Genomic DNA, 20,157 nt, shown 5'->3' with positions numbered 1-20,157 from the left:
ATTCACTCCGCCGCGTCGATTTTGATTGGTCGGTTCGAGGACGGCGGCGAGCGGTGATTGGCCGGTCGCCCCGCGGCCTGGTTGGTCGAAGGTAGCGCGGAAGCGGGGAGTTAAAGAGTCTGTGGCTGCCTGTCTGTCGTGTGTGCTGTCCCCGGCCCCCTCCTGTGACCCCTGGAGCCGATATTGGGGGGCTCCTTTTTTTGTACACACTTATCGGTACGTTCGTTACGATTCTTGAGCTATTCTTTCTCGAGTTGGAAAGCTCACGTTTCTTAGCTCAGGACTTGCTTTACCTGCTCACCACGGGATAAATGAGAGAGCGAGGGGAGTAACTTTGCAAGAACAGGGGCGCCTAGTAGCTTTGGGGGTGACCTCTCTGCTCGGCAGACAAGGGAGCCAGGTGTACTTCGGCTTCTCAAAAGTAGAATTTTCTTCTCTAGTTGTAGCCCCCTTTGAAGGGAAGTAATGCAGTCTAGCTTTCTACGGATGGACAATGCTTGACCCAAGAGGCAAAGGGCAGTTAATTCTTTATACTGTCACTCATACTTCTCTAGCGAGGGCACAAACTTCTGCGTCTCTTATTTGCTTGCTGCGTAGGATTGTTAAATAACTTTAATTCGTGAGAGAATTACTAACTTCTCGGAAAGATGATCAGAGTCTTGAGATAATGAGTTTATAAAACTACCAGTAGGAATCATAGGGTTGGAAAGCTGCTTGTGCCTACTGTACTATTTAATCAGTACCTCAAAGGCAGTCCTGAACTCATTTAAATTCGGTTGACTCTTATTTGTTATAAGACACTTCCCTGAGTTTGTTAAATCTTCTGCCAAACAACAGTGCTAATAGTAGTAGCTTTCCTGCCTAGCTTTCAAGGTTCTTTCGAGGATCACTTGAGAAAAATGTGATTTTTTTTTTTGGTAAACTATAAAATAACCCCGAGGGTTAGATTTTCAATTAATTCTTTTGGTGAAATTATCTATTAAATATATCTTCATTTATCAACATTAATGTCTATGATACTTTGTCATTTTAATATGCAGATTTCTTATTTATTTTAGTTTGCTTTCTGTGCTATGGGAGATGTCAAAGAATTAAAAATGCAAATAACACCAGAAACTCCAGGAAGAATCCCCGTTTTAAATCCTTTTGAAAGTCCTAGTGATTATTCTAATCTGCATGAACAAACTCTTGCCAGTCCTTCTGTTTTTAAATCCACAAAATTACCAGTAAGTTATTATGTACTTATGTTTACAACGAATTTTAGGCAGACTACTTACAAATAATTTTAAATGTTAAATATTTTAACGTTAAGAGGGAACATATAAATGCAGTGCATCGTGGAACATATAAATGTAATGTGTCGTTGTGTTTATTGCAGCCTAGTGTTTTGAGACAGTAATAAGTTAGCTAGAAAAAAATGTTAGCATCTGCTTTTTAATTTTTTCAATTTTAATTGTTATGTAAAAACATAAGAATGGTACATATTTGTGACAGCCCTTATCTCTTCAATATTTATAATTTATGTTGAAATATTCAAAATCCTAGCTTTTTAAAATGCAACATTTATTATTTGTAGTTAGGCTGCTGTGCAGTAGCATACCAGAATTTACTAGTATCTGGCTTTTTAAATTTTATTTTTCTAGATTTTTATATTTCATGTGTAGCTAGATATTATGTTTCAGGCTATTTCCTCTAATTATGTAGTCTTTAAGTTAGGAACCAGACAGGAAATACTTAGGTATTATGTGTCATCGGGGTCACAGTTAAAGTACTAAACATCTACTCTGTACTGAAACAACAGCCATGGCTGCACAACATGGAAACAGTGTGTCTATGTTCAAATAAAACATTTTGGACACTGAAATTTGAATTTTATGTGATTTGTCATGTCATAAAAAATGCCCATTTGGATTTTTGTGGGGTTTTTTTGTTTGTTTGTCCTGGGTCTTGGGTCTTGAACTCAAGGTCTGGGTCCTGTCCCTGAGCCTCTTTATGCTTAAAGCTAGGACTCTACCACTTGAGCCACAGCACCATTTCCAGCTATTTCTGACTTATTGGAGATAAGAATCCCAGAGACTTTGGACTGGCTTCAAACCAAGATTCTCAGATCTCAGTCTCCTGAGTAGCTTGGATTACAGACGTGAGCCACAGGTGCCCGGCTCCATTTGGGTTTTTTCTTTTTTAGCTATTTAAAAATATTTTAACTGCCCCACATGCTGGTGGCATATGCCTATAATTCTAGCTACTTGGGAGGCTGAGATCTGAGAATTGCAGTTCAAAGCTAGCTTGGGCAGGAAAGTCCATGAGACTCCAGTTTCTCCTTAATTGCCAAAAAGTCAGAGTAAAGCTGTCTCTGGTCGAGTTCTAACAAGCACAAAAGCTCAGGTATAGGGCTTAGTTCTGAATTCAAACCCCAGGATCAGAGTGTGCGCTCAAGTGTACGCGCACACGCGCGCACACACACACACACACACACACTAGATAGATAGATAGAATATATATTGAAACTGTTCTTAGCTGAAAGAAGCTATCTCAAATAGAGGTGTGGCTCAAGTGGTAGATTACCACTTTTGAGTGTAAAAGCCAAGCAGGAGTGCCATACCCTGAATTCAAGCCCTAATACCAACAATATATTTAATCCCAAAGTTAGGTGGTAGCACAAATTTATCATCCCTTCTCTGGAGAAGTGGAGACAGCAGGGTCACAGGTTGCAGGCCAGATGGGCATACATAGTGAGACATTGTTTGAAGAAACCACTACCTCCATGCTGATGGTATAGACACAGTTAAATTGCAATTTCAAGAGAAGTTCTGTGATGAATACAATGTGATAAAAAGAGATTGTGTTCTTTAAGATATTAGGAAGGCTTTTAGGGACTCGAGAGCTTTTGGAACCCTTAGTGCTTCATTTAAATTTGATTCATTCTTAGTGTAAAGGCTTTTGAACTTTAATAACCCAGAGATTTCTACCTTCACATGAGCATGACCTATCACTATTGAGTGTTAATTGTGGAATTTCTATACCTTTTTTACTCTGAACAGTCTTATAATATATCATTTTTTAATCACTCAGATGAAGTTTTAAGAGATATAGTTGATTTAGTGTGATTTGATGAACATCTGCCTTTTAATTTAGTGGAAAAATAGAATATGAAAATACAAGCTTTAGAATTAAGTATTTTCAGCTTATACCCATTCACATTATTTCTTTGAAGGTGACATTGGCTAGCATTTTGACAAAGTATTTTAGTTTGCTTTTACTTACAAGCTCACTTTTCTTTTGCTAAGACTCCAGGGGAATTTAGATGGTCTATTGATCAACTAGCTGTAATAAATCCTGTAGAAATAGACCCAGAAGAGATTCATCGTCAAGCATCATACTTAAGTCATTCTCGGTAAGTTTTTCTTTCATATAACTAAATATAGTTAAGTGAAGAGATACAAGAAATTGTAAGTCATTCTCGGTAAGTTTTTCTTTCATATAACTAAATGTAGTTAAATGAAGAGATATAAGAAATTGTAAAAGTTGAATGTTTGTATATGTAAAGATACTGAGGAAGAAAAAAATTTTATGTGGATTTTTTTTCCTATCTAAATGAGTGAGTTCAAAGAACTATATCTACAAATATTCTCTCATCTTCCCAGATCTGGGTAGAAATTCTTTTTTGAGAGATACATAATCTCTGTTGCTTATGAAACAGTTCTGCCTCCCCAGTACTTGGGAAAAGAAAGGACATTTTAAAATCTGTACCTTTTTCCATCATGTGACTTCTGACTTATTTTTATTTATTTTGGTTTGGGTTTTGGTGTTTCAGGAAAAAGCAAGATTCTATGTTAGGGAAAGCCTAAAATCCTCTTCACCAGTTAAGGCACATTGGCTTGAAAAACGTTTATTAAAAGCAGAGAACTTTTCGGACATCATCTCATTTTAACATAGCTCATTGGAGAATTACAGTTATACTTCCTTGAAGTCTACATAATACCTACATAGTTTTAACTTTTTCATTGATAGATTGTGTGAACTTCAAACTACTAGTGTGCTTTACACTTGTGGAGCTTTGATTGGGTCAGGCCAAATGAAGTAAGCACATGCTTCTTAAAATCTTTTTCCCCAGTATTGGTATTTGAACTCAGGGTCTCCCACTGCTTAGCTGGCACTCTGCCATTTGAGCTGCTATGCTTTTGGCTGATTAGTTTGGAAATGGAGTCCTGTGGACTTTTCTGCCCTGACTGGCTCATATATTGGTCTTTATGATCTTAGTGTCCCTAAAAGCTAGAATTAAAGGTGTGAGCCTCTGGGGCCTACCTTAGAACATGGACTTCTAGTATTATAGGTAATAGTATTTACAACTTGAGGCCTATTGTTTTAGTACCTTTTTTTTAATATTTGAAAAGAATCAAATACATGGCATGTCCAGCTTTTAATTTTCTGTCTGGAAGTAGAGATGTTGTCAGTCTGAAACAATGGGATCTTTCCCCTAAGACATTAAAATTCATTCACACACAGAACCATGCATGTGGATATATTCTTACAAATACTTTCCTGACTTTTCTATTCCATTCTTTCTTTACTAACTTAATGATTATTCACTTTCATTAATGTTCATAAATGATTATAGTAATGGAATTGAATGGAGATAAAGCATAAGATTTTAAGAATACCTTTAAGAGAGAAGATAAAGACCTTTTTATCTAAAAGCAAACAAGCCACTGTTAATTACTTTTTGTCTCCCAAGCTATAGGTTTTGTCATTTTGTCCATTCTTTCAATACGTTGAATCATGGTCAATTGTTCACCCAGCTGTGAAGAGGCATTTACTGAGTATTTTGAAGCAGTGTGAGAAACAGGAACATTGAAAAGTGTATTATAATGTACAATATTATTTCTGCCCCAAAGAACTAACAGTAGAGCTAGACCGAACTTGCCTTCACTTACTAATAAATAATGTATCAACTGGGTGTTGTCTCATCAGCCCCTAAACTGGGACTTTAATTCAGGGCCTCATGCTTCATCATGATGCCTGTATGTATTTACTGTTAGTATTTTTAGAATAATGACTTCTGTTTGTAACTTGGTCAGTCCTGGACTGTGAGCCACCTACCTTCACCTCCCCAGTAATCTAGGACCAACATACTTCTCTCTTCTCTTCTCTTCTCTTCTCTTTGCTCTCTCCTTCCTTCCTTTCTTTCTTTCTTCCTTCCTTCCTCCCTCCCTCCCTCTCTCCCTCTCTCCCTCCCTTCCTTCCTTCTTCCTTCCTTCCTTCCTTCCTTCCTTTTTGGTGCTGGTATTGGGGCTTGAGCTTAGACCCTGAGTTCTGTCCCATAGCTTTTTTACTCCTCAAAAGTAGCACTCTGACTTGAGGCACAGCTCTACTTCTGGCTTTTTGGTGGCTAATGAGAGAAAAAAGTTTCAACCAATTGCTTGCCTACACTGGCTTTGAACTGCATTCCTCATGTCTCAGCCTCCTGAGTACCATTTACAAGCATGAGCCACTGACTGACCTATTTTTGATGGGATGTTCCACTGACTTTTTGCTCAGTATAGCCTCAAATCATGATCTGTTTTTGCCCCCTGAGTAGATTACAGGTATATGTCACCACAGGTACTTCCTTCCTCATACATTTTTAATGTATTTCAGTAAATAGTTTTATAATATAGGACAAAGGAAAGGAGTGGAAAATTACTTAAATAATTCAATGAATTTTTATGGCTTCTTCTGAGGATAGTGGAAATATTCTTTGTGTGTTGTTTCATTCTTAGAAAAAAGCAGTGGCTTTTAATAGCACTTCTTACCCAGTAACTACTCACTTTAGTTCTTCCCCCGTCCTCATCATGTACGCAAAGAGAATGATAAGTATAAGATGCATACTGGCATGAATCATGTCCACACAGGTGGTTACTACTCTTGAAAGATTTCTCTCCAGCATTCCAGGCACCAACACTCAAGGCAATCATGCTACTCTTGTATTTCAGTGTGGTTCAGTGATATGCTGGTCCTAATACTCAAACTTCTTAGGACTTTGCATTGGGGTCAATAGTATTCAGCCACCCTGATTTTTTACTAGTTTCAGTGATCATCTGAATATTTTATGTTCTTGAAGTCCCTCTGATAAACTAGTAGAAGGTTTCTAAGTAGGGCAAAGCTAGGATAGTGCTTACATAAGCTAAGACAGTTATGCACTGTCATTTTGACATGGTTGTGAACATGATCAGGTAAAAAGAACTGAGTTATATCCTTAAAATGGCTATCATGCCAGCTGAGATATGTGGATTATCACCATAGTTTATTTTCTCCTAATTTTTTTATTTGAAAAAGCTACATGATTTAAATTTCTGAAGTGTGTACATTCTCAAAAAACCTTTGTTAAGCCAGGAACAAATATATGCATGGAATAGTTTCTGAGAGAAAAAAATAATTTAAAAAATGTATACTAATTTCTGAATGAACTACAATCATTCTGTCCTAAGGAAAAAAAATTAAGTGGTCCTCGAAGGCTAACTGCTAAAATATTAGCAAGTTTAGGCCTTATCTTTAGACCTGACTTCTTTTTTTCTAAATCTACTAGCTGAGGAATTTGTGATAGTGTAATTCCTTATTGTATCAAACTTTAAAAAGTATGCATCAGGGGCTGGGAAGGTGGCTCAGAGGTAGAGTGCTTGCTTTGCATGCATGATTGCCTGTATTCAGTTCCTCAGCACCACATAAGCAGAAAAAGCTGGAAGTGGTGCTGTGGCTCAAGTGGTAAGGTGCTAGCCCTGAGCTAAAGACCTGAGGGACAGAGCCCAGGCCCAGAGTTCAAGCCCCAAGACTGACCCCAAAAAAATGCACCAGGTCTGGGAAGGTGGCTCAGTGGTAGAGCGCTAGCCTTGAGCTGAAGAGCTGAGGGACAGCGCCCAGGCCGAGTTCAGGCCCCACAACTGGACCCCCCCCCCCGCTGCCCCCCCCAAAATGTACTAAATGCTGTTTTATTTCTGAATCGGTGTTTTTGCTGTTTATCCAGAACTGTGAAGATGATAGTTTTTCCTTCATTTCAGAGTAAAAGTTTATCCTAAAATTACCACTGTGATAAACTTACTATAACTGAAAATACAATTTGGGCAATTTTTAGATTTTTGTCAAATGAAATATTTCTTCATTTGTATTGATTAAGGAACAGACTTCATTGAAATTTATTTTGTTGGCAGTAATTTAAATCAATACAAATCTTTAAAAAGAAATTACCCCATTCAAACTTTGAATGGAAGGAAAAGAAGTAAAAGTAAGCCTGATAGCTAAATGCTGAATCTCAGAATACTGCCATTAACTAAATGTTATATCATGCCAATTTTTCTTTTAAAGTGAGTTTAACATTTGTCAGTTTGCAGTGGAGGGAAATTATTCTTTGAAAGGTTATTATTTGAACTGTTCAATAAGCTGAAGTAATAGCCTGGTTATTTTTCTTCTTTATCTCTGTATAGAATAGATAAAGATGTGGAAGACAAAAGACAAAAAGCCATTGAAGAGGTAACTTAACACTGTTACTGATATATGATTAAGCCAGTTAAGGATTAATTCTGCCTCTGTGTCACTTCCTTTAGGAAGTCTTTCTCCAAATACTTCCATTTCCCTATCAGTCCTCTTCTTTTCCCTCTGTAGGTTAAGCATCCTTTTGTGCCTTTGTCAGACCTATGATGTTCAGTCATCTTGGTGTACCTCTCTTAGCACTCCTATATTAAGACAATGAATGGCTTAGTGCTTCTCTTCCCCTGACTTTTTTGGCCAATATTGTGCCACTGTCATCATTTCATTCTCAGGGACTGAATAATTTATCTTTACTGTGACTTCAGAAGATGGCTAGCACAAAATTCCATTTCAAGTGGGAGTTTATGTAAGCAAAGCTGAATTCTTTCAGGCCAAAAAACTCTAGATTAACATAGGTAATTGTGTAGTCTTTTGTTGTTAATACATGGAATTTTTAAGACAATATATTTCATGAAGTACAAAAGGTCATATTAGTAAAGTATAAATGTAAAGCTTTTGTTTTGTAAAGGATTTTAGTAAACATAGTGAACTAAGTTTTTTACTTTTTGCTTTTTTTCCCCCAAGGCTGGGACACAAACTCAGTATCTTAATACTCTTGCTTAGTGACTGTTGCTTTACCACCCGACCCATGCCTCCAAACCACTTTTTGTGTTTTTGATTGCCAAATCCCTTCTCATTGACTGTAAGAATTATGTAATTCTTTCCCCAGAAAGATCTTTTTTTTCTTTTTCTTTTTTTCTTTTTTTTTTTCGTCTAGTTAGGGGGCTTGAACTCAGGCCTGAGCACTGTCCCTGATCTTATTTTGATCAAGACTAGCACTTGAGCCACAGTGCCATTTCCAGCCTTTTCTGTGTATGTGGTACTGAGGAATCAAACTCAGGGCTTCATGCATGCCAGGCAAGCATTCTACCAACTAAGCCACATTCTCAGCCCCCAGAAAGATCTTACACCATGGAAAGTTACCTCTTTTTCCTGAGTCACCCACTCTACCCACCTTTTCCCTTAGATACAGTATACTTGGCTTTCCTTTTGCTAATAATCTTCCTTAGATATTTTTGGATACTTAGATATTTTTGGATGCATATAAAGATTTACATTTTTTGCAGTAACAATGCAATAGCCCTGGCCCCCATTGATCTTCTTTGTATTTTGTGTGCTTTGAATGGATTTGCTGAGCCTGAGGTTTTATCTGCAGTACTGACGATCATTTCTTTTTAAGATTTATGCTTTTGTTGTTTAAAGTGACATTTACTTAAATATATATTTCCTTAATTTTGACCTTCAAGACATTTCATCAGTCTATGGGACTTTTCTAATTTCTTTTTATATGTGCATTGTTTATATTGTTTATACCAAGGCTTTCCCATTCCCTTAGTTTTTAGAACTTTTCCTCATAGATTCAGAAGTAGTTAAAGAAACTCTGTCATACCTTGAAAAATAAAATATTGTGCCCTTAAAACACAGGGAAAGGAAATTGCTACATTAGGAATGAAATAAGAAATGCATCCAAATGTTGTATCTCCATTTGAGTATATAGGCTAGAAGTATACTCAAAGATTTAATATGTATAAACAATGTATAAATGTTTATACTTAAATGATGAATAACTAGCTGTCTTGTTTTGTAAGAGTAAGGTTTGTAGGGACAGCTGCTATTCACAGTGTAAATACTCTAGCCATAGCTAATTTCAAGCTATTGATATCATGTCACAGAATGGGAAAAGTGGAATTACAGATTATAATATGAGGGAATTCTACCACAGAGGTATTAAAGATGTAAAGATGTTGGAAGATCTACTAAAATAATCAGCAACCAGTGAGATTTGAATTTTTTATTATATCTCATTATAAGCTTATTTTTAATACTGGCTTTAACAGTTGCTATATATAATTCCCAAAATGTTAATGAACAGACCTTGAGAGCCAGTACAAGGTAGCTTCAGCACACCATTTAGACTGGCTGAGTTGTCTACTTTTCTATTTTCTATTTCATTCCTTCCCTCTTGATCTTTCCTTTGTTGTGACCAACTTCAAACATCCAAAAAATTTAAAATAATTTCTCTATAATTAATTGTTTATGATTGATTAATTTCTTCAAGAATAAACTTAATTTATAAATTTTGAATGTAAGTGGTTGATTTTAAATACTGTTTTCATATGTACTTGAAGTTTCTCCCATTTACCTTTAGTCATTAATATTTTTAAGTAATAGGTGCTAGAGGCTCACGCCTATAATCCTAGCTACTCAGAAGGCTGAGATGTGAAGATCATGGTTCAGTGCCAGCCAGGGCAAGAAAGTCCATGAGACTACTGTCTTCAATTATACACCAAAAAGCTGAAAGTAAAGCAGTGGCCGAGATGTGAAGATCATGGTTCAATGCCAGCCAGGGCAAGAAAGTCCATGAGACTACTATCTCTAATTATACACCAAAAAGCTGAAAGTAAAGCAGTGGCTCAAGTGGTAGAGCACTAGCTTTGGACAACAAAGCTCAGGAACAGTGCCCAGGCCCTGAGTTCATTGTCAAGACCAGCACAAAAAAACAAAAACAAAAAAATTTTAAAAACTTGAACTAAAATCATACTGTGACATGACTGATGGCTATTTGAAAATAGTAGCAGTTCCTTTTATAATTTTGCGGGGCACATATGCCTAATTGTATGACTTTAATTTTCCTAGTTTTTCACTAAAGATGTCATCGTCCCATCTCCTTGGACTGACCATGACGGGAAGCAGCTTTCAGAATATCATTCCAGTAAATGTGAGTGCTAAAAATTAGATGAGTTAAAGACAAAAATAAAATTACAACATAGTAAAGTGCCAAAGTATCTGTTTTGGTAAGGAGTTTGCTTAAAATTAAATTGTATTAAATTGAGAATTTATCTCAAGATCAAAAGGATTACACTTGGTATGTACTGTGTGTGTGTGTGCGCACACGCGCATGTTCATGCCATTCTGTTTTTTTCTTCATGACCATTGTGAATGTCAGTTTATAATGATACTTCTAAAGGACCTGAAGATTCAGATAGTACATCTTGAATGAAAAGTTTAATTGGTAATGGCTTTAGCAGTGATCTTGAAGATTAATATTGTAAATAAAATATTAAAATTGCTTTTACTAATTTGTTGAGGAGGGATGAATGTAAATGACCTTTTGGAAAGTGTATTATAGCTGTTTACCTACTAATTTAAAAGGAGTCAGTGGCTTTTGAAATGTTTCTTTCTCTAGGCACCGGTTATCTTCCATTTGCTCTCACTGCCCTTCTGGTTGTAAGCAGTGTTCAGCTGTGTGTGTGTGTGTGTGTGTGCGCGCGCGCGCTTTGGAATTATACGTAAAATGGCTTAGGCACTTTTTCTGCCAGGACAAGTACTTTCAGTAATTCTTTACAACTCAACTCATATGAGGTTAGTATAGTCACTGACCCCATTTTGTAGATGAGAAAACTTCATTTTACAAAGAGTACTTTTCCAAATTATAGAGATGGTGAATACAGTACAACCTGAATCAGATTCCTACCTTGAGTGTGTAATGGCCTGCTGGACCCAACATAAAAAAATAAAATACAAAACACAAAAACACTGGGTGCCAGTGGCTCACTCCTGTAATCCTAGCTATTCATGAGACTGAGACCTGAGGATCCATGGCTTAGGGACAGTGCCCAGACCTTGAGTTCAAGCCCCACAACAGACCCCCCCCCCTCAAAAAAAAAAATAGAGCAAAAGGAAAAAAAAACTAAGATACCTTACATATGATAGTTTTATTGGTTTTAAACAGCTCAAATATCTTTCCTGTAGTCATGTCTATAGTGTTTGTTTTTTATATTCTTGATGGAAAAGAAATTCTTATTTTGGTATTATCAAATCTATCAGATTTTTTTGGGGGGGAGGTCTTAAACTTGAGCTTACTGAAGAAGTCCTTTTTTTCAGGAAACTCTAGAAAACACTTGAAATAATGAAAACCTTGTGATAATATGGCTATATACTTAGTAGGGGAGGTGATCTGATTGTTAGAATTTTAAGTTTAGACTTAAATTATTTATACTTAGAGAATGGAAGCTAAGGCAATACCTAGAGGGAAGAGGTGTTGTTTTAAGATTTTTTTCAGATAAAATTATGTATATCTGCAAGACACTTGTGCTAGAAAATGGACCAAGGTTTGAAGGACTTAGTAAGTCATTAAGGTATGTAGACTTCTTCCTACAACAACAGAGGAGAGCCTTGATGACTAAGAGAAGTTCACGTTGCCCATCAGCATATGAATTGTTAGTTTTCATTTTATTTTTCACCTGTTCTGATGATATTTATTTAATAGAGGACTTGAAGTCATTGGTATACTCACCTATTCCCTCATTTGGTGCTGTTAAACCAAATAATCCTAGATGAGACTATTTTGTCATTTTATTTGAAGTTTTTGATGGGTTTTCTCTTTTTTTTTTTGTTTCTTCTTTTTTTGCTTACATTTATTACTGTTCAGTTTTCTTAAGCTGGTAAATTTTTTTTTATAAAACTGCATACTTAAAAACATTGTGGTTATATTTTTTTTGACTTTTAACAAACAGCATAATTTTATTGATCAATTTTCAGACCTAGTTGAGATAATCTGATATTTAACCCATTTTATATGAGCTCCTTTTGTGAAAACTTGAAATAACAGAAGGTTGTTTAGAGACATTGAGAACAGCTGAGATGGAGCCCTTACCTTTTAAGACTGACATCATGGAAAGAATTATGGCTTCCTTTAAATCATGCTTCCTATGCAAGTTGGATATGCCAGTTGGATATATGGATCCTATATGGATTCCTATGCCAGTTGGATATATGGATCTAAACTAATATGTTTCCATTCTCATGATCATTGCAGCACTCTCCTCAGTAGCCAACAAGTGGAATCAACTAAGTGTCCTTCAACATGGGAAGATTAAAAAACACCTGTGGCATACATATATTCAAAGGGAATCAATTCCCCCTTTAAAATTAAAGGAAATTCTGTGATTTGTGACAATCTGAATGAATCTAGAGGACTCTTACTAGTGAAATAACACTAACACAGAAAGACAGATAACATACAATCTACATAATGGAATGTTCATAATAAAACTCAAAGAAGTAGAAAGTGAGGGAGGAGGGCATTGGTGATGAAAAGGAATGAGGTTTCAGTTGGACAGAACAACGGAGTTATGGTGGACTATTGTGCAACAGTTAATAATAGGGTTTATTTCAAAACCTCTAAAAGTAGCTTTCAAATATCCTTACCGCATAGGAGTATGTGAGGTGATAGATAGTAAATTGGTCTTATTCCACAATATGTAAATATCAGAATATCATAAAGCATACTGTAAATATATGTAATTATTAATTGCCTTTTTCAAAATTGAAAAAAATTATTTGGTACCTCCTTGTTATAAGTTATCTTTGTACTTCTTTAAAATTAAAAAAAAAATAACCAAGATACCAGCATACATGCTTAGAATGCAAGCATTATTCATAAAAGGCTATTATGTACTATTTTTTTTTACCTGTGGAATACTAACATAAGTAAATAGAAATTGAATGATTTTTCCACTTAAAATGTTCTATAGGTATTAACATAAATAGTGACTCTCCAGCTGGAAAAAAGCTGAACCCTCATTCTGAGAAAAGCAATGGTGAGTACAAACACAATCTGAAATGAAATCTACTGAACAATAGCTATATTTGATTTATAGTTCTTGTAGTCATATGATACTGTGCAGTTGAAATTCTTTACTTTTTTGAGAGTAATCTATAATAACTGAGAACTTACTTTTTTTTTTTCTTTTTTGCCAGCCCTAGGGCTTGAACTCAGGGCCTCGGCACTGTCCCTGAGCTTCTTTTGCTTAAGGCTAGAACTCTACCACTTAGGCCACAGTGCCACTTCTGGCTTTTTCTGTTTATGTAGTACTGAGGAATTGAACCCAGGCCTTCATGCATCTTAGTAAGCACTCTACTACTAAGCTACATTCCAGCCGAGAGCTCACTTTTAAAAGAAGATGTTAAAGCATACTTATCCAGCCATGTTTTAGAAATAGCAGTAGCATGTTTTTTCTTTAAAGTGTGAGTTAGTTTCTGGTTTTACAAAACATTCTTTTGAAAATTGGTTAATATGGGAAATTAGGGGTTGGCTTCCTTTTCATTTCCAAATGTCAGCCCCGCAGCCAGGAGTAACGTTTACTATTAACACCTTTCCATCTGTAGGAGAAGGGATAGGAAACTAGTAATGTATGGTGTGTAATAAATGTGTAAATGGAGTAATTCCACGTGGTAGAACACCATGGGGCAATGCTGGGTTGAGAAGCATGGGCAGAATTGTGTTTCTTGTGCTCTCATTGACTTTATCCATGTTTTTATTATTTGCTTGCTTCCAGCTGCTTGTCAGACATTGCTGTCTCTTCCTGTGGATTTTAATTTAGAAAATATATTAGGTAAGTATTATATTCTTTAAACTTTTCGTAACTTCAAGGTTTTCTTTTGTTCGCTTTTTGAAATGGGACTTTGTGGGAATGCCTTCTCTTAAGTAGGGAAACTGTCCTGAATCTTTTTTTTGTTTTGTTTTGTTTTTGTCGGTTGTGGGGCTTGAACTCTGGGCCTGGGCAATGTCCCTCAGCTCTTCAGCTAAGGCTAACACTCTACCGCTTGAGTCACAGCACCACTTCCGGTTTTCTGGTGGTTTATTGGATAAGAGTCTCACGAACTTTCCTGTTGGGACTGGCTTTGAACTGTGATCCTCAGATCTCAGCCTCTTGAGTAACTAGGATTATAGGCACAAGCCACCAGCGCTCAGCTTGTCCTGAATCTTTTACTTGAACACAGCCTGAATTAGCCATGTTCAAGAAAAGTTCATAGGGTTCCTATTCATAAACTATAAGCATCTTAATTATAAGCATAACTATCAGCATATTAGTATAATTCTAATAATGAACTACTTATATAAGGAATAATAGGAGTTTTTAACTTCACATACACAAGTAAATATTGCCTTGTTTTTTGAAAAATAATTTCCAACTTGTGGCTGGAACATGCTTGTTTATAAAGAATTGGATAGCAGAGCTGAAGAATTGGGTAACACTCTTGAGGCTGAGACAGAAGGCTCATGAGTTCAAGGTCAGCCTGGGCTACATAATAATACCTTGGAACAAAAATCGTTAGCAACAGGAACAACAGAAAAGTTGATTTCCAAAATGACTAGATTTTATTCTGCTGTTGTTTAATACAGGTGACTACTTCAGAGCTGATGAAGGTGCTGATCAGTCTCCTGGAAACCTTAGTTCTTCATCTCTCAGAAGAAAGCTTTTTTTAGATGGCAACGGGAGCATCTCTGACTCCTTGCCTTCAGCTTCTCCCAGAAGTCCTCAGAGCAATGGTCAAGCATCACTTGAGGTGTTTTATGCAGTAGATTTATCTCCTGTGCAGTGTAGGAGCCCCATGCAGACACCTAGCTCGGTAAGAAGAATTCTAACAAGTGTTGGCTCTGTGTGTTCTGGGTGTGTGTGGCTTTAGATGCTTAGATTGCACTGACTAGGAATAGTTGTCTTTTGGAGATTATACATTGTGAATGTTAACCCAATTTATATATTGTCATTGATCACCAAAATGTTTTTATTCAGAGTCTTCAACATTGCCTTTGGAGGTACATGAGGTGCCCAAGGTTTCCCAACATGAGTGTTAACCAAATTATGAAAAAGTTAATGTAACAACTGGAATGGCGTTAATGGAATAAATTATTTTAAAACTTTTCATAGACATGTGCTTGGTGTGTAATGTAATGGTTTACTTAAACACAATGCATTGTGATGGCGACTGTGGCACTATTTTAGAATTTTTGTACACTCTATCACTTGAGCCACATCTCCACTTCCAGTTTTCTGGTTTTTAATTGGAGATAAGAGTCTCATAGACTTTCTGGTCCCGGCTGGCTTTAAATCATGATCCTCAGATCTCAGCCTCCTGAGTAGTTAGGATTACAGACATGAGCTACCAGTGCCTGGCCTGTTTCAGAATGCCTTTTGGTAGTTTTTATATACAATTCCTAATTAATGAGTGTGTTTTGAAGACAAAAGAGCATGAAGTGTTAACTATGTAGAAGGATAACCATAGAAATACATTCTGTTATTTATTTGCTTTTCTTCTAGGGGCAGTTTTCTTCTAGCCCTATTCAGGGGAGTTCAAAGAGGTACAGTTTGGGAAGTATAACAAGCCCTTCGGCCATCTCTTCACCCACTTTTTCCCCAGTGACACTCCAAGTAGGAAAAACACCGCTCTCAGGTATGTCACATCAGAAAATATGCCAGGCACCAGTGGCTCACGCCTGTAATCTTAGCTACGCCATTGGCTGAGATCTGAGGATCACAGTTCAAAGCCAGCCCTGGCAGTAAAGTCCATGAGCCTCTTAACTTTAATAAACTATTCAGAAAAAGCTATAAGTGGAACTGTAGCTCAAGTGACAGAGTGCTAGAGAAAAATCTTAGGGACTCAGGCTTTGAGTTCAAGTCCCAGAACCAGCATCAAAAATAAAAAGTAAAAAAATAATAATAATTGTGAAAATGTTTATCCTTTCAGTATTAGTTATTAAAAAGGCCTTTTTAACAATTTAAATGATGGATGTAGTCTCTCTTTTGGCAGCTTTTATTTCTTTTTCAACAAAAGAAACAATTTACCTTCAAAGACTGGAGTTTTCAGTAAAATTCTATTCTACTGTAAAATAGTTGGTTTGATTATCAAGAGCTATATCAAACACTTCACAAAAGAAAGATGGTAATTTTAGAGACAGGTTGTTCTTATATGTCTTCTAACCTGTGAGATGTTGATATCTGATAATTAAATATTTGTACTTTGTAAAAAGAAAATAGATTTGGTTAAAATTGTTAAGGTAATTTAACATACAAAACATGAACATGGCTAAGGCACTGGTGGCCTCACACCTAAAATTCTAGCTACTCAGAGGCTGAGATCTGAGGATCGAGGTTCAAAGACAGTCCAGGCAGGAAAGTCCATGAGACTCTGATCTCCAATAAACCACCAGAAAACTGGAAGTGGAGCTATGGGTCAAGCTGTAGAACACTAGCCTTGAGCTGAATAGCTGAGGGACAGCCAGAGTTCAAGCCCCATGACCAGCAACAACAACCAAAAAAAACATGTTTCTTGGAAAAAATATATCACTTGATCACTTCATAGCTTAGCTCAGTGGCTCACACCTATAATCCCAGCTGTTGGAAGGCAGATCAGGTAATTGTTGTTCTAGACCAGTCCAAGTAAAAAGAAGTTTTCCAGACTCCATCTCAACTAGTGGCTGAGTGTGGTGATGCACACCTGTTTTCTCAGCTATTGGGGAGTCACAATGGCTAACACAGTGGCATGTGCCTGTCATAACTAGTGACATGGGAAGCACAAACAGGATTACAGCTTAGGCTGGCCTAGATATAAAGGGGGACCCTAGGTTGAAGATAATCATTTCAGAAAAGAGCTAGTACCTTCCTAGCAAGCTCAAGGCCTTGAGTTCAATTCATGTTACCACCAAAAACACCATCAGTAACAACAGTAAATACCCCTAAAACCAAAAAAACCGTTCATACTAAATAACATTGGGAAAATAAACTTTATTTTGTCACTTTATGTTTATTTGGTTATATATCTGAGAATACATAGTAGGTACACATACTGCTTTTTCATGAAGCTTTTTATTTTCATAAAGCATTTTTCTTTCACACCTTTCTTTTTCTCTTCTTCCTCCTTCCTCCTTCTCTACACTTTCTCCTCTGTTTTTTTGTTTTTTAGGGTTTTTTTTGTTTTTGTTTTTTTCTTTTTCTTTCCTCTTTACTGTGCTAGAAATTGAACCCTAGCCTTATGTAGTCTGGGCAGGCATCAAGAGCTGTCCCAGCCCTTTCTCAAAGCATTTTCTTAAGAATATTTTTACAGGTCATTCAAGTCCTTTGTTACTTCAAAACTGTGGTTTTGAATCACCTCATGCTTGTATATTTTGCTTCAATTTTGCTTTGTTTTGTTTTCTGGTATTGGAGCCCAAACATTCCTGCCAAACAAGCACTCTACAACTCAATCCCAATTATGTTTTGAACCACTGATAAGCATTTTAACTTTGATATTTCATCACCAAACTAATGGTTATCCCTGAATACATAGTATGTTGTACATATTTCCTTAAATTTTCAGAATTGGAATTATTTGGTCAGAAGGGGTAGATAAAGCTAGACTGGTTTTACGGGTAAAAATTTCTTTTTGAAGAAATTATAAGGTTGTGATAAATTTTACCAATTGTACTACTACTTTGATATATTATAGAAAGCTGTCTTATTGCTTTAATGATTGTATCTTGGTTCATTAAGGATGTTGAATTCTTCCTGTTTGTTGGCCATTGTATTTTGGAGAACTTGTTAGTTCAGACCTGAATGTTATTAAGTGAATGGTCTCTCCTTGCTTTACTTTTCATATTTTTTCTTGTTCTTGTGGTGGGATATTTTTCTTATTTATTACCATTCACTGTTGATGTGCATTTGCCAAGTTTTTTAAACTTTTATTTTTATAAGCCAATGAAAAATAGAGAAAGTTTTAAGCTTTAAATAATTTTTTATCCTTTTGATTCTTACTAGGTGTTTTATTGATGCAAATATTATTTTCCAGTTTTTTGTTTGCCTTTTACTGTTTGTTGAAGTATTTTTGCTGGGGGGCAATAGAGAAAAGGGAAAGTGAGAGAAAAATGAGGGAGTTGGTAAACAAGAAATGGACTTACTACCTTATGTATATAACTGTAATCCCTTTGTACATCACCTTGACAATAAAATTAAATTTTAAAAAAGAGGGGCTGGGAAGGTAGCTCAGTGGTAGAGTGCTTGCCTCACATGCATGAAGCCCTGGGTTTGATTCCTCAGCACCACATAAACAGAAAAGGCCAGAAGTGGTGCTGTGGCTCAAGTGGTAGAGCACTAGCCTCCAGCTAAAGAGCTGAGGGAGAGCACCCAGGCCCAGAGTTCAAGTGCCATGACCAACAATAAATAAATAAATAAGTAAATACGATTTTTGCATAAAATCACTTATGCCTTTAATTTACGAAGTACAGCTGTCAAGTCATAGCTTTCTGCTGATTTGTTAGGGATCTTCTTGATATAAGAAGAATTTTGGTACTACAACAGTATGCTTATCACGAAATAATTTTCAGGGAGTAAAATATTTTAGTTAAAATAGGAAATGAGCCAGAAAAAAAAGTATTTTTGCGCTTCATTTATTTGAATGTTTGCTTAACACCACAATTCTACTTTAGTAAATACAGATGCTAACAGAAGTCCGTTTTTATGTTTTTTTTTTCTTAATGATGTTATTTCTTCCTCCAATCTTTTAGAACAAAGGAAGTTTCCTTTTCACTCTCCTGATGTTTCATCTGGAAGAAATTCTAGTGGAATCGCTAACCCGTGTATCAGGAGTCCCTTTATAGATGGCTGCTCGCCAATTAAAAATTGTTCTCCTGTGAGACTTGAGATGTGTGGAAGTACTCAGCAGCAGAGCTCACTCATTCACTTGCCCTTCCATCTGGAGACTCAGAGCAAAGAGGAAGTGGAAGAAAACAAAGAGAACATCCCTTCCATCATCTCATCACCAGTCAGAGAGACCACAAGAGGGTGGCCGTGGTCATTGAAGAGTGACACCTCTTCACGAAGCCCCCCTGCACTTGTGACCGCCATGTCCATGACGCAGAGCCAGTCCAGTGCTTCTGAGCGGGAGCTGGCACTGTGGGAGGACATTGAGAGTGTGAGGGAGAGCGACACTGTGGACATGGCCGATCCCGATCCCATACAGACAGTAGATGAGAGCACTTGGATCAAGGAGCCGGTTGATAATGGGAATTCACCTGTGACTGATTTCATGAGTGGAATCGCCTTCAGTATGGAAAGTTCTCACATGTGTATGTCGCCTCTTGCAGAGAGCAGTGTGCTTCCTTGTGAAGGCAGTAGTAATATTCAGGTAAGGTATCGGATCATCTTGTAGTTCTTTACTCCCTTGCTAGTGCGAGAAGGATCACGGGTTCCATGTGGGGAAATTGTAGTATTTCATATTTCAAGAAATACCACTACCAAGTGATACCGGGATGTTGAGTTTCATTTAATTAGGAGAAAATGGTACAAGGCTGGAAGACCCTATCTGAAAAATACACCTGAAGCACACAAGAACTAGAGGTGTGGCTCAAGTAGTGGAATGCTTACTGAGCATATTCAAGGTTCTGATTTCAAACCCCAGTATTGCAAAAATAAATAAAAAAATAAAAGAAGAGAATAAAAGCAATTACCATCCTAGAATATCAACCTGTCATCATCCTGGGAATTCCCTTAACCTGCCCTGTGTTCTGTACTCTCCTGTTTTCTGTATTTTGTTCTTCTCTAGCCTAGTTTCTCATTTTATAGCAACACATTTTCCAGTAGCTTTCTAAGGAAGAGTACCATTTTTTAAACATTACATGTCCGATGCTGTGATTATTCCTTCACATTTGAGTTGAGAAATAGTTATCCTTAAGAATTGAAGTGCAGGGGGCTGGGAAGATGGCTCAGTAGTAGAGCGCTAGCCTTGCATGCCTGAGGCCCTAGGTTTGATTCCTCAGCACCACATAAGAAAAAAGAAAAA

General features: G+C 36.8%; 1 protein-coding gene across 1 annotated transcript; it reads left to right on the top strand.

Moving 5' to 3' along the window:
- The first annotated feature begins 55 nt into the window (after positions 1-55).
- Bora (bora, aurora kinase A activator) lies at positions 56-19,527 on the top strand. The gene is made up of 9 exons (XM_013009611.1): positions 56-216; positions 1,059-1,226; positions 3,288-3,394; positions 10,198-10,283; positions 13,098-13,163; positions 13,902-13,958; positions 14,750-14,976; positions 15,666-15,798; positions 18,884-19,527. Exons 2-9 carry the CDS (start codon positions 1,074-1,076, stop codon positions 19,525-19,527), a joined length of 1,473 nt encoding a protein of 490 aa, XP_012865065.1. The 5' UTR covers positions 56-216; positions 1,059-1,073.
- Positions 19,528-20,157: the final 630 nt, after the last annotated feature.

The sequence above is a fragment of the Dipodomys ordii genome, unplaced genomic scaffold (genome assembly GCF_000151885.1).
Source record: "Dipodomys ordii isolate 6190 unplaced genomic scaffold, Dord_2.0 Scaffold1, whole genome shotgun sequence".
Taxonomy (NCBI): Eukaryota; Metazoa; Chordata; class Mammalia; order Rodentia; family Heteromyidae; genus Dipodomys; species Dipodomys ordii.
This window is presented reverse-complemented; position numbering and strand designations above follow the sequence as displayed.

What these genes read in the sequence shown, in the direction of transcription:
- Bora (XM_013009611.1), top strand. Translation starts at nt 1,074, where the DNA reads ATGGGAGATGTCAAAGAATTAAAAATGCAAATAACACCAGAAACTCCA. An exon ending in TTAAATCCACAAAATTACCA is followed by an intron (nt 1,227 to 3,287) that starts GTAAGTTATTAT and finishes TCTTTTGCTAAG; the next exon opens with ACTCCAGGGGAATTTAGATG. An exon ending in TCATACTTAAGTCATTCTCG is followed by an intron (nt 3,395 to 10,197) that starts GTAAGTTTTTCT and finishes TAATTTTCCTAG; the next exon opens with TTTTTCACTAAAGATGTCAT.